The sequence below is a fragment of the Mus pahari genome, chromosome 18 (genome assembly GCF_900095145.1).
Source record: "Mus pahari chromosome 18, PAHARI_EIJ_v1.1, whole genome shotgun sequence".
Lineage (NCBI taxonomy): Eukaryota > Metazoa > Chordata > Mammalia > Rodentia > Muridae > Mus > Mus pahari.
Window position 1 is genome coordinate 16,040,216 of NC_034607.1, and position 12,871 is coordinate 16,053,086.

Consider the following 12,871-nt stretch of genomic DNA (forward strand, 5'->3'; position numbering starts at 1 on the left):
AGAGAGAGAGAGAGAGAGAGAGAGAGAGAGAGAGAGAGAGAGGCATGCATGCATTTCCTGGCTTTTGTCTTACCACCTTGTCATGGTTTGAGTATAGAATGTTACCCCACAGTCTCCCTGTTGAACCCACGGTCTCCAGCAGTTGGTGCTCCTTGGGAGGTTCTGGAAGCTTTAGGAAGCTGGGCCTAGCTGAAGAAACTAGGTGACTGGAGGTGTGCCTGGGAAGGGTGGACCTTGTTCTTGGTGCCTTCTCCTTCTGCTTCAAGCCCACGTACACCATGAAGGAAAAACACCCTGCTGTCACATGCTCCCACCCTTTGATGCTCTGCCCAGGGCTGTGGAACAACTGCTGACGGGGAGGAGCCTCTGAAGATGGTAAAGTACGCCTCTCTTCACGTTCTCGGGGATATTTTGGTCACAGCAATGAGAAAGCTAACTGAAAACACTTTCTGTCACTTGTAACATAGCAGCAGAGAAGGCAGAGGCAGACTGAGAAGGGCCCCATCTATATATCATCTGTTTTTCATTTTATATATTCTTAAAGATTTTCATATTTACATATGTATGTATGTGTATATGTGAGTATGTGTGTGTATGTATATATATATATGTGTATATGTGTGTATGTATGTATGGTATATGCATGTGCATATGTATGTATGTGTGTATGTGAGTCTATATATGTGTGTATGTATGTATGTGTGTATGTATGTATGTATGTATGTGTGTATATTTTTGTGGTATGTATGTGTGTATATGTATGTATATATATATATATATATATATATATATATATATATGAGTATGTATGTGTGTATATATGTGTGAGTGTGTATGTGTATATATATGTGAATATGTATGTATGTGTGTATGTATATATGTGTATATATATGTGTGAGTATGTATGTGTGTGTATATATGTGTGTGTATGTGTATGTATGTATGTATGTATGTAAGTAATTATGTATGTATGTATATGTGTATGAGTATGTGTACCTCATGCATGTGGGAGTCAGAAGAGGGCATCAGATAGCCTGGAATTACAGGTGTTTGTGAGCCATCCCACATGGGTGCTGAGAACTTAACTCTAGTCCTCTGTGAGAGCAGCAAGCGCTCTTAGCTGCTGAGCAGTCACTCCAGGCCTGGTTTGTATGGTTTCTATTGTTTTTCTGTAGATTAGAAAAGGCATCAGGACCCAGATCCAGGGTACTTTGTTTGTTTGTTTCGTGGAAACTCCAGTAACAGAGTCCTCAAAAGGTAGTAAGCCCAAAATGAGCTTCCATAGTGGGCTAGGCGTCTGAAACCAGAGGCATATATGAAGTGGAAACTTAAAGGTGCTTTGGAAAATCAGTCGTGTTGGATGTGTTTTGCTGGGACAAACACGTGAAGGAACATTTCATTAAAGTGGACACAGGTGTGAAAGGCTAAGGCGGACTCGTGAAGGAAGGTTGTGCTGAAGCAGACAGAGGAGAGAGGATGCTCTGCTAAAGCAAACAAATGAAAGGACACATGATGAAGGGTTCTTTGCTAAGGACACGCATGTATTGGTCTGCCTTACACTGCATAGTTGAGCTGCATTTGTCGGGATGCCATAGAGAGAGAGCAATGCACCAAAAAACTTCTGATGGTGTGCTGTAGTTTCTTGCCACTTCTCCGGACTCTGGCTGATTGTATGCACGTGCTGAGGCAAAATCCGTGCTGAGACAAGGCACGTGGAGGACACGAGATGCTTGGAGGATATAAATAGGACTCCACAGAGTGATGGAGACAGAGCTTGGCTTGTTGGTACAGCTGTGCTTGTGGGTCTTTGCTGATCTTCATTCCCTGAGAGAGGCACAGCTGAGAACTTCTCCTGGTGGCTCTGTTGGTCCCTCCCACTGTCTCAGGCTGAGGCTGAGGCTGAGGCTGAGGCCTGGCTGGCTCTGCTAGGTCGGGTCACCACTGTTGCTAACCCGACTCTGCCGAACTGGACTGCTGGTGTATCCGTGAGGTATTTGTGAGTGGATTGAAGTGCTGCTGCCTGCTAGCCTGTGAGCTGAGCTGCTGATTTCCAGACAACACAGACGCGAGTTGCTCCAAAGAACCTTTCTAAACAGGTCCACTTCCCCTGTATCCTTTCTTTTCCACTACCTCTGGTGGGTGGTGGGTTACAAGGGAGGCTAAGGCATTTTAAGAACCATCATTAAAAAAAAATAAAGTTTGAAAAAATTAAAGTTACACATAGAGACTCCAGGTTTGTGTCTTCTGCTTGTCTTGAGGGAAGTTAGATCATAGGTGTGCTGCCTCCTCTTGGAGGGCCAGCTTAATATCTATCAGCAAATATTGTAATGTCTGTGTGATGATGAGGATGGCGACCACGACAACGACGATGACGACGACGACGACAACGATGACGACGACAACGATGACGACGGCAACGATGACGACGGCGACGACAACGACCACGACGATGATGGCAAGTTCTTGCTATGAGAACGGAGCTTGGATAAGAGCCATTGGTTTACTCTGGACAGATGGCTCAGTGGGCAAAGTTGCTTACCATCCAATCTATTGACCTGATTTGTAGATCCAAAAACCACATGGTGAAAGGAGAGAAGCCACTCCCACAAGTTACATTCTGATTTCCACAGGCATCTCATGTACATAAAAGCATGTAACTTTTTTTTTAAAAAGGAACCAATGAGCTGGGCAGTGGTGGTGAAAGCTTTTAACCCTAGCTCTCAGGAGGCAGAGGCAGCTCTAGGTCAACCTGGCCAACAGGGCCAGTTCCAGGACAACAAAGGCTACACAGAGAAACGCTGTCCCAAAAAACCATAAAACAAACAAGCAATGTATTGTTCTTCTCAGGCATTGCTAAAATTTATAAATTTAAAACTATTAATTTTTACATTGTTATTCCATGTTATTTGTGTGTGAGGGAGGGGCATGGTGTCACAGTGTGCATATGGAGGGCAACTTCTGGGAGTCAGTTCCCATTTCCTGTGTGGGCCTGCGGATCAAACTCGGGTCATTAAGCTTGGCAGCTACTCTCTTTACCTGAGCCATCTCATTGGCCCAATTTAAAACTGCTTTTAAAAGTTATGGGGCTGGAGAGATGGCTCAGTGGCCAAGAGCACTGGCTGCTCTTCCAGAGAACCTGGCGGGTTCAATCCTAGTACCCACATGGCATCTCACAACTGTCTGCAACTCCAGTCCCAAAGGCTCGGACACCCGCCACACCCTATAAACATAAATTAAAATTAAATCAATTTTAAAAAAAAGTTAGCTGTGGGGCTGGACAGATGGCTCGGGTCAATAAGAGTGCACACTGCTGTGGCAGAGGATTCAAGTTCAGTTCTCCGCACCTACACCAGATGGCTCCCAACTGCTTGTGACTCCAGTTCCAGGGGATTGGATGCTCTTTGGCTTCCACGGATGCCTGCATCCATGTGGTGCACATGAACACACACACACACACACACACACACACACAAATTCAAACAAATAAATCTTTAATAAGTCACATGTATAAACAGAGTGATAAGCACAGAGAAGTTGTGAATTGTTTCTTGGCCCCATTAATTTTAGGCAAATCCCCACAACTGAGCTTGCCCTAGCCCAGGTTTTAACAGTTTCGTTGATGTAACAGACAAAGCCACAGAAATGTACAAGGTCAACAGCCAGTCATTTTGGCCCTGAGCCACAGTCGGGCTAGCTCACTGATCTGAGGGGTGACTCCTGACTGTTAGGTTTGGGAGCACTACCTGCAACTTGGAACGGCCTGGCTCTCTCTCAAGACTGGCTACTTATTAAATGGTGGCTTCCCTGGCTCGGTGCTAGAATGGCTAACACGGGTTGAGCCTTTCCTCTGTGCCAGACACCCTTTCTCCCGTCATTCCCGTCCACTCTTTCTCCACAAAGCTGCGAGGTTCCCATTTTACAGATGAGAACTGTAAAGCCCAGCTGCTGCGAAGTCGACATGCTGGCCAAGTTCATGAATGGCAAGGCTGGATTCTGCGTATTCCAACGGAAAGGACAGCACAGATGGTTGTGAGATGCCATATGGGTACTGGGAACTGAATCTACACCCTCTGCAAGAGCAACAAACACTCTTAACTGCTGAACCAATTCTCCAGTCCATCATCACTGTCATCACCCTCATCACCCTCATCACTGTCATCACCACCACCACCACCACCACCATCATCATCTTGGACACAGGGTCTCTCTATGCAACTCTGGCTGTCCTAGATCTCACTATGTAGATCAGGCTGACCTTGAACTCACATAGATCCGCCTGCCTCTGCCTCCTGAATGCTGGGATGTATTCAGAGTGCTGGAACCAGAGGCATGAGCCACCATACCTAGCTTCTACATTGTTGTTGTTGTTGTTATTTTTTTTTTTTTTTTTTTTTTTTTTTTTTTCGAGACAGGGTTTCTCTGTATAGCCCTGGCTGTCCTGGAACTCACTCTGTAGACCAGGCTGGCCTCGAACTCAGAAATCCTCCTGCCTCTGCCTCCCAAGTGCTGGGATTAAAGGCGTGTGCCACCATGCCCGGCTGTTGTTGTTATTTTTAGCTTGGGGTTTTTACTGAGTCTTCTGCTAGGGTGGCTGACTAGCAAGGCTTAGCCATGCCCCTGTCTCTACATCCTAGCACTGGGGTTACAGAGTGCTGCCATACGTGGCTTTCCTGTGTATGCCCGGACCTGGGTCCAGCTCTCCATGTTTGCAGGGCAAACAGTTCACCCAGTGAGTCTTCTCCTTAGCCCCAAGAGCTGTGTTTTTGTATCAGCACCCTCTGTGTATGAGTTTGGGGTACTTTTCACAGGTAAACCATGTGAGTCTGCCTCCAGGGCTAGACGACCAGCCTCTGCAGTCAACTGCCCTCAACCTCCAGGGCTATCTGACTCTCAGGGCCAGAGGATGGGCTAGAGTCCATGCCCATCAGGTGCCAGGTCACTGGCCACACTGTGGGGAGCAAGGCTCTACACAGGACAGTGGTTCACCATCTGGTTGCAGAATCAAAAGTTTCTAGAACTATGCAATCCCTTTCCCACTCCATCCAAAAGCAAGGGTGGGGTTGAGAAGCAGCGGCATTTGTCTCGAAGTGTGACAATGTGTTCATTTACTGGTTCATTCAATCTATCAAAGGTATTTGAATATCTGCACTGCTCCCTGTGGTTCCCAGCACTGCAGAGACTAAGGCGGATGGACCTCACGTTTACTTTGATGGGGCACAGGTGACCTGCCCTGCAGGCCTGAGCTTCCCTTCATGGAGGAAGAGAGACCACAGCTCTGGTGGGTAAGCTCTGGAAAGGGCCAGTGAGTTCCCTTTTTTTTTTTTTTTAAATTTCAATTTCCATGTTTGTTTTTGTTTTTTGTTTTTTTGTTTTTTGTTTTTTTTGTTTTTCGAGACAGGGTTTCTCTGTGTAGCCCTAGCTGTCCTGGAACTCACTTTGTAGACCAGGCTGGCCTCGAACTCAGAAATTCACCTGCCTCTGCCTCCTGAGTGCTGGGATTAAAGGCGTGCGCCACCACACCCGGCTGTGTGTTACCTTCTCAAACACTGCAGCTACCCAGGGCCTTTCCTTGGGCAGACCTTTGCTTCTTTCCTGACAGACCCCACTTTGCTTCAGATTCCACATTGAGTTCACAGAACCACTGACTGCAGGAGTTAGGCTCTGAGAAGCGACCCAAGCCCAGAGCCCTTGAATGTCAGTGGGTGGGAATGATGAAGAACCCAGTTAACATGAGGACATCAGGAGCCCACCCCAAAGTTACAAAGCCAGGCTTCTACTTGGGGCCCCAGGGACATGAAGTGTCCTGGTGCTCACACACCTATAGTGTTCAGGCCTGGCCATACCAGGGGAGGTCCCGGAATGGGTATCCCACGAGCGTTAACGCCCAGGCCTCCTCTCCAGAGTGTCTGCCTAGTATTAGATGCTGTCTTGTGCTGGGTGTGGTGGTTGATGCATGTAATCCCAGCGTTATGGAGGTGGAAGCAGCAGGCCCATGAGTTCAAGGCTAGGCTGCATGACGGTGAGGACTTCCAGAAACCCATACAAATGCCAGGTAGGCTAAGGAGCCCACCTGTGACTCTAGCCTTAGAAGGCAGAGCCGGGATCCTCAGGACAAGCTGGGGTTTGATTGAGAGGCACTGCTTCCATGAAAAAGGTGGGTGAGTGATTGAGGGCATATCTACTCAGCAGGCCTCCAGAGGCATGAAAACATGAGTACACTCAGATGCTCCACCTGTACTCACACACACGTACATGCATGTGTGTGTGCTTGCGTGTGTGCACGTGCTCGAGCACACACACTCACACTGTCCCCACATATGCAACAACCATACATGTACCACATACACACACACACACACACACACACACACACACACAATGGGGGGGGCAGGGTGCCATAAACAACTCCCTTATGATCCCACCTCACTACCCATCATGCCTCACTCAGGTCTCGGAGACCCCTTGTTGCAGGATGTCTGAACCTTTAAGCTTGCCAGGTACAGGGGTCAAGGACACAGTCCTGCCTACTGCCTCTGGCCACGAGGGCTTTGAAGCAGAGGTAGGAAAAACTAAGAGGAGGGAGGAGACAAAATGGAAGCGCCACTGAGACCATCTAGAAAGGAAGAAGCAAGAACAAAGGCTGATCAAGAAGCTCCAGCTTGCTTCTCCTCCCAACACCCTGAGCTCACCTCTTCCTTTCAGATCTTTCCTCATAATGGTGATGGGTAGATATAAAGAATTGAAGAAGAAAGTCTATGAAAATAAAATAAAATAAACCAGCTGTTAGCTTATCCGCACTCATCTCGTAGGGCCTGGCATGACACTTGCAATAGGTGGTAGAGCTACATTATCTGTCTACAGATTGTGTAAATGCGTACTATATGATGTTAAGTTCCAAACTCAGGACAAGCAGCCCAGGTGCCTATTTAGCATATCAAAGCAGACCTGGCCTCAGATCAGGCAGACCCTGCTCCCAACCCTGAACTTGGCTGCCCCAGGGCTGGGCTGCCCTTCCCCCAGAGGCTCTATCTGCACCAGTTGGTTCTCTCCTCCCCTGTGGGGCTTGGGGTCCGCTCAGCTTTCACAGGAACTGCTGAGTCATCTTGTTTTGCTTTTATACACTATTTCAAGAAATTTTTGTTTGTTTCTTTAATTTGCTGTATAGTCAAGGATGACCTTGAACTCCTGATCCTCCTGCTTCCATTTCCCGAATGCTGCTGGGGTTACAGGAGCGCACCAACACGCATGCATGCAGGCAGGCATGCACACATACCATGTGCACACATGTGCACAGATTGTGTTGTGTGTATCTCCATGTGTCATAGTGCTCATGTGGAGGTTCAAGGGCAACTTTTGCAAGTCATTTTTCCTCCTTTCAACCTTGCGGATCCCAGGGAGAGAAATCAGGTTTCTATCTGTTTTGCTGGCAAGTGCTTTACCTGCGGAGTGGGAGCCATCTTGCTGGCCCAGGTCTGTTCCTGAGGGAGTACTAAGTGCTAAGCCCTGTAGTGCCCCGGCCCGCGGGACACTTTATTCCATGGTCCTTGAAGGGGATCACAAACCTAGAGAGAAATGGGAATAAAGAAAGAGAGGTAGACCATGCATGTGTGTCATAGTCTCTTTTACTAAGGGGAGATGCTCAGGTTATATACAATTTGGAGAGGGGTGATCAAAGGTATACAGTGAGAGAAATAATTGGGAAGAGTTATTTGCAAGTCTAATACATTTAGTGATTCATCTAGGGTCCTTGGCGCCACTGCCCTGGGACATAGGGCGGCTTATCTAAGAGCCTATCTCGGGTCCGGATCCTCCTGACAGTTCAAGGTGACAGCTCTGGAATGTGAGAAGACACCCTCAGTCCTTGATGTCTGTTTAGGTCTTGCTGGTTCCCAGGAGTGGCCTTGCAGAGAGAGGGAGGGAAGGGCTCTTGACAAAGAACTGTGTGGCTCTTAGCTGCATACTGTGAAAACACCTGGGCTGTGGGATGCCCTGGGTGTAAGATGCCTGGGTTTTCTCAACCTGGTCCCTGACACTATAGTGGGCTGGGGAGGCTTGTGAGAAGAGAGGCAGTGCTCACCCTCCCCAGCATGTGCTCCCACATCCGCTCATCACTCCTGCTGGGGAAGCTTCCCCTCGGCAGCCCTGCAAGCCATGCATCTACATCCACCTTCCACCAGGCCCTCAAGATCAACAGCAGGGTTTTATTATACGGCAGAAAGCACCCCTTCTTTTCTATGTCTCTGAAGTCTGAGGAGAAAGGGCAACGGGAAGATCCAAGAGAGCGGCCACGTCAAGTGTCCCTAGCTCCCCAGCAACTCCAGCCTCTTGCCGTCCTCCCTTCCTTCGGCATCCCAGTGCCTCAGTCTGTTCTCCTGGGATGGCTAAGGCTGGTACGCTGGACACAAGCTGTCCCTCCACAGGCGGTAGGTGATGGCGGTGGTCACAGTAAGCCAGGCCAGGTAGGGCAGCAGGAGCAGAGCAGCCAGCTTGTTGATTGGCTGCCAGATAAACACCAGGCTTGCTACCAGTCCATAGAGCAGTAAGAGGTCCAGGAGGGCCTGGGCAGAAGTGTTGGAAGGATGTAGTTATGTTTTCTCAAGAGCTGGGAACCTCTGCCTTTCTACAGTCCTCTGAGTCAAGACATCCCATCCCTGGGGCACGCTGCATCCTGTTGGAACTTTGAATGTATCACCTCGTGGTCCCTGATATCAACGCTAGGGCGAGGGGCCCTACGGTTTCACATTCTCCTCCCAGCCTGGAGCGCCATGTGCCTTACCAGCCCAGGGCTGTCGGCTGCCAAGAAGAGCACCAAGAAAGTCCAACTGAGGGCCAGCTGGAAAGAGTAGAGGCCAAGGGGCAGTGCTAGGGGCCACCGGAAGCCCCCTCCGAGGTCCTTCCACACCAGGTAGGAGGCATAGCTGTAGAGAGAGCGTGTTCTGTAGAATTAAGGTCCTCCGGCATAACGGAGTACGCGGCCTCTGACACGTGTGCAAGTGGGTGTGAGCACCATTTGAGGGTTAAAGGAGAAGCTAGAGAGATGGTTCAGCAGGTTAGAATAGTTCCTGCTGGGCCTCCATGGCTCAGTGGTTAAGGGCACTGGCTGCTCTTCCAGAGGTCCTAAGTTCAACTGCCTGTAACCACATGGTGGTTCGCAACCATCTGTGATGAGATCCAATGCCCTCTTCTGGTGCAGCTGAAGCCAGCGATAGTGTACTCATATACACACAATAAATAAACAAGTCTTAAAAAAAAAAAAGACTTCTTCCTGTTCTTCCAGAGGACATAAGTTTGGTTCCCAGCACCCCCAGACAGGTGGTTTATAAGCCTCTGTATCTGCAGGTCAACGAGAGCCAATGCCTTCAATGCCTTCTTCTGACCTCCGTAGGCACTCACACATAGCACACAGAGAGACAGACACAGTCACACAGACACACCCGCGCACATGAAGCAAAATAAGTCAGGAGAGCTTGTGGGAAGAAGTGGGTGGGAGGAGTTGGGTGTCCTGGAGAGAAAGGGAGGCTTGGAGAGGGGTTGTTGGAATCTTAGGTATACAGGACATATTTGCTTGTGGGGACCCCCTACTTGAAGAGAAGCCAGAGGACAGCACAGGCTCACACACAGGGGGATCTGCTCCCACCCCTGCCAGGCCACACACTCACCCCATGACAGAGTAGATGGTCACCCACACAAGCAATATGACCTTGTGAGGTGGGCACCAGGGCAACTTCCTCTCGTCCTCACACCGACTGGATGGCTGATGACGGAGCATACAAATCAGGATGGGCCCCAGGAGGGGCACACCTACAAAGACAGGTCCCTGAAGCTGCATTCTCCGGAGAGGCAAGATCTGGGGAGGCAGAGAGCATGCTGGGATAAGCCTCCCTCTGTCCTCTTGGGCCTCCAAACCTTACAGTCACCTAGCCAGAGCTCCTCACTGGAAGTCTAGTCACGGAGAACCCCCTGCCTTGAGCCCAGTTCTAGTCCTGACCCCTTAGAAGTCAGGACCGGGTTTGGTCTTCATCTCCCTCCAAAGGCATCAGCTGGCCTCCAGGAGAATAACAAGCCTTTGGTGTCTCAAGGACTGCGCCTCACGGAAGCTGACAGTGACTATCCTGGAAGTACCACTGTTGTGTAGGAGTTTCCTCTGAATTGAAACATTCTTTTCCTGGAAGGATGAGAGAGGAGGGAGGAGGGAGGAAGGAGGAGGGAAGAGGGAGGAGGGAAGAGGGAGGAAGGAAGAGGGAGGAAGGAAGAGGGAGGGAGGAGGAGGGAAGAGGGAGGAGGGAAGAGGGAGGAGAGGAGAGGGAGGAGGGAAGAGGGAGGAGGCAGGAGGGGAGAGGGAGGAGGCAGGAGGGGAGAGGGAGGAGGGAAGAGGGAGGCTTATGAGGCTTATTTGTTGGTTCACCAGGCTGGACTTAGTTGGGACCATTTCTTTGGTTTCCCATCAGTGCCCTTTCTGAGGTGAATAGATGTTTGTCTGCATCTCCCCAGGAAATCACATGGCAGCCATGTTCTGAATGTAGGAGCCAGGGATTGCTGGGTCAGGCATAGTCCCAACAGCCCTGCTCATCACCCCCAATCTTATCTCTTTAGAGCAGACTGGCACAAGCCAGAGGCCCACCCAGGTTGGTCTGCCCAATTCAGGCGTGGCCAACGGTCTCCGTGGATCCCTTTCTCTGAAGCCTCCTCTCTCAGCTGCTCCTGGGGCCTCAGGGATGTGCTCCGCATCTCCCCATTCCCACAGGTCTGGTCTGAAGGCACAGGCGTCCAGGTTTCTGGTGGCCTGACTCTCAAGGACACAATGGCCTCTGCTCTTTGATTTAAAAAGAAAAGAAAAAAAAAAAAAAAAAGAGTCGTTGCATTTGCGTCTCATTTACATGTTGCTTTCTTCATGAGCCATTTGCACTAGGCCAATGTTTAGACTCTCCTCCCACTAAGAACCCAGTCAGTATCAACCTTCTCAGCTGCTTACGGTATTTCAGTATTTCAGCCTCTGTCTTAAGATCAATGCAACTTGACAGAAATAACAATCCGATTGTGTTGGTGTTCTAGAGTGACTGACCGGCCACGGGCTGAGCTGCTTCTCACCGTCTACCTACTCAGCTGCCTCCCATCTCCCCATCTCTGGGTGTTTAATCCAGTGCTGGAGTCTCCCTCATTGACCGTACCCGCTCTCTTTCCTCCTGCTATCTATCCATCACCCCTCCTGTCCCCAGGCCTCCTGTCTTACCTCAGGCACACACCTCCCAGCCTGATGATTGAGGATGTGAATAAGGCAGAAGATGGCCAGGGACTGGAAAGGGGTGGAGCCAGGCTCCAGACCGACCTGCCTTTCTCTGATGAAAAGGGAGGGGAGGGGACATTTGTGGGGGAGTCTCTGTTGCTGTTTGCAGGAGAGCTCCTGTCTACAAGCTCCTCCCTGGTCTGTTAGAACTTGTGTGTGTGTGTGTGTGTGTGTGTGTGCATGCCTGGGTACATGTGTGCATGTGTGTGTGCTCACGAGCACGAGATACTAGGAATTAAATGAGCCCAGGGTTTATGTCTATATTGTCAAACATTCCACCATGGAACTTCTCCTCTTCCTCTTCTTCCTCTTCCTCTTCCTCTTCCTCTTCCTCTTCCTCTTCCTCTTCTTCTTCCTCTTCCTCTTCCTCTTTCCCCTCACTTCAGTTCCTTCTTGATGCATAGATCTTTGGTGAGAGCCCCCTTGATGATGAGATCTGGACCTTCTGTAAAGAGCCCAGCCTGGAGCCACAATCCAACTGGTACCCATGCTCTCTGTGCCTGTGACCCAGTTCTGCATCCCTGGGGATGGTAAGGGCCCTCAGGTCTCCTTAGAGACTTTCTGGAACCAGATTGTCTCCACGTGAGGCAAGCACCAGCTTTGGAGATGAGTTCATGATCCCTGAGAACAACAGTCCCTGATTCCAGCCTCCTGGTTGGCCTGCCTCTGCCTGGCTGGGGACTGGAGGCTGGTAGAGCACTCCCAGATCCCAAGCACGTTTTGCCTCAGAGATGAAGGTGGCAGGCAGTGGAGATGGGTAGGGAGCCTGGGCAGGAGTGGTCTAGTGCTTCCTGGCAATGGTCTACCCCCCAGCCACTGTGAAGGGCGTCAGGGGAGAGTGACCCTGTCTGCTGGCAGAGTCCAGTTTTCTGTGTGACTCAGACAGCTTTGTATAACAAAGACAGACACCTCCCTTGTTTGTGCCCTGTCAGAATTCTGGGCACCCTTCCTTGCTTGTCCTTTAGGCTCCCGGTCCCCTTTACCAGGCTGCCTGCTCTCTATGGATTCCCAGTGACATCCAAGGAGGCTCTCTGGCGCATATCTGCTCTCCCTTTCATCTATACCCAAGGACACAAGCAGAGAAGGAGCTGCAGAGAGGGACAAGAGGCCAGAGAATAATTAACTAAAAAGGGAAAAGGAACAGAGCTGCTTTTATATTCTCTTTGTGTGTGGTGTGTGTGTGTGTGTGTGTGTGTGCGCGCGCGCACACGCGCGCGCACACACACACACACGCACACGCATATGCATATGGTGTGGGTGCACACGTGTGGATGTGGATGAGGGATATGTCATGTGGACGTGGAGGCCAGAGGACAAGGATGAGCCTCAGTTCTCTCAGTAGGAGTATTTATTTATTTATTTATTTATTTGCGGCAGGTTCTCTCTCTGGCCTGGAGCTGATCAAGTAGGCTCGGCTGGCTGGTTGGTGTGCCCAGGGTTCTGCCTATCTCTATCTCCCCAGCTCTAGGATTGGAAAGATAGTTTTAGGTGGATTCTGGTCACTGAGTTCAGGTCCTTGGGCTTACAACACAAACGCTTTTCTGACTAAGCTATCTTTCCAGCCCAAACTTACTTTCTTTCTTTCTC

General features: G+C 49.8%; 1 protein-coding gene across 1 annotated transcript; it reads right to left on the reverse strand.

The window, feature by feature from the left end:
* Positions 1-8,182: 8,182 nt before the first annotated feature.
* On the reverse strand, positions 8,183-11,273 carry Tspo2 (translocator protein 2). Its single transcript, XM_021218565.1, has 5 exons — positions 11,231-11,273; positions 10,622-10,813; positions 9,660-9,847; positions 8,777-8,918; positions 8,183-8,558 (listed from the first exon to the last, which is right to left on the reverse strand). Exons 3-5 carry the CDS (start codon positions 9,827-9,829, stop codon positions 8,382-8,384), a joined length of 489 nt encoding a protein of 162 aa, XP_021074224.1. The 5' UTR covers positions 9,830-9,847; positions 10,622-10,813; positions 11,231-11,273; the 3' UTR covers positions 8,183-8,381.
* Between the last annotated feature and the right edge of the window lie 1,598 nt (positions 11,274-12,871).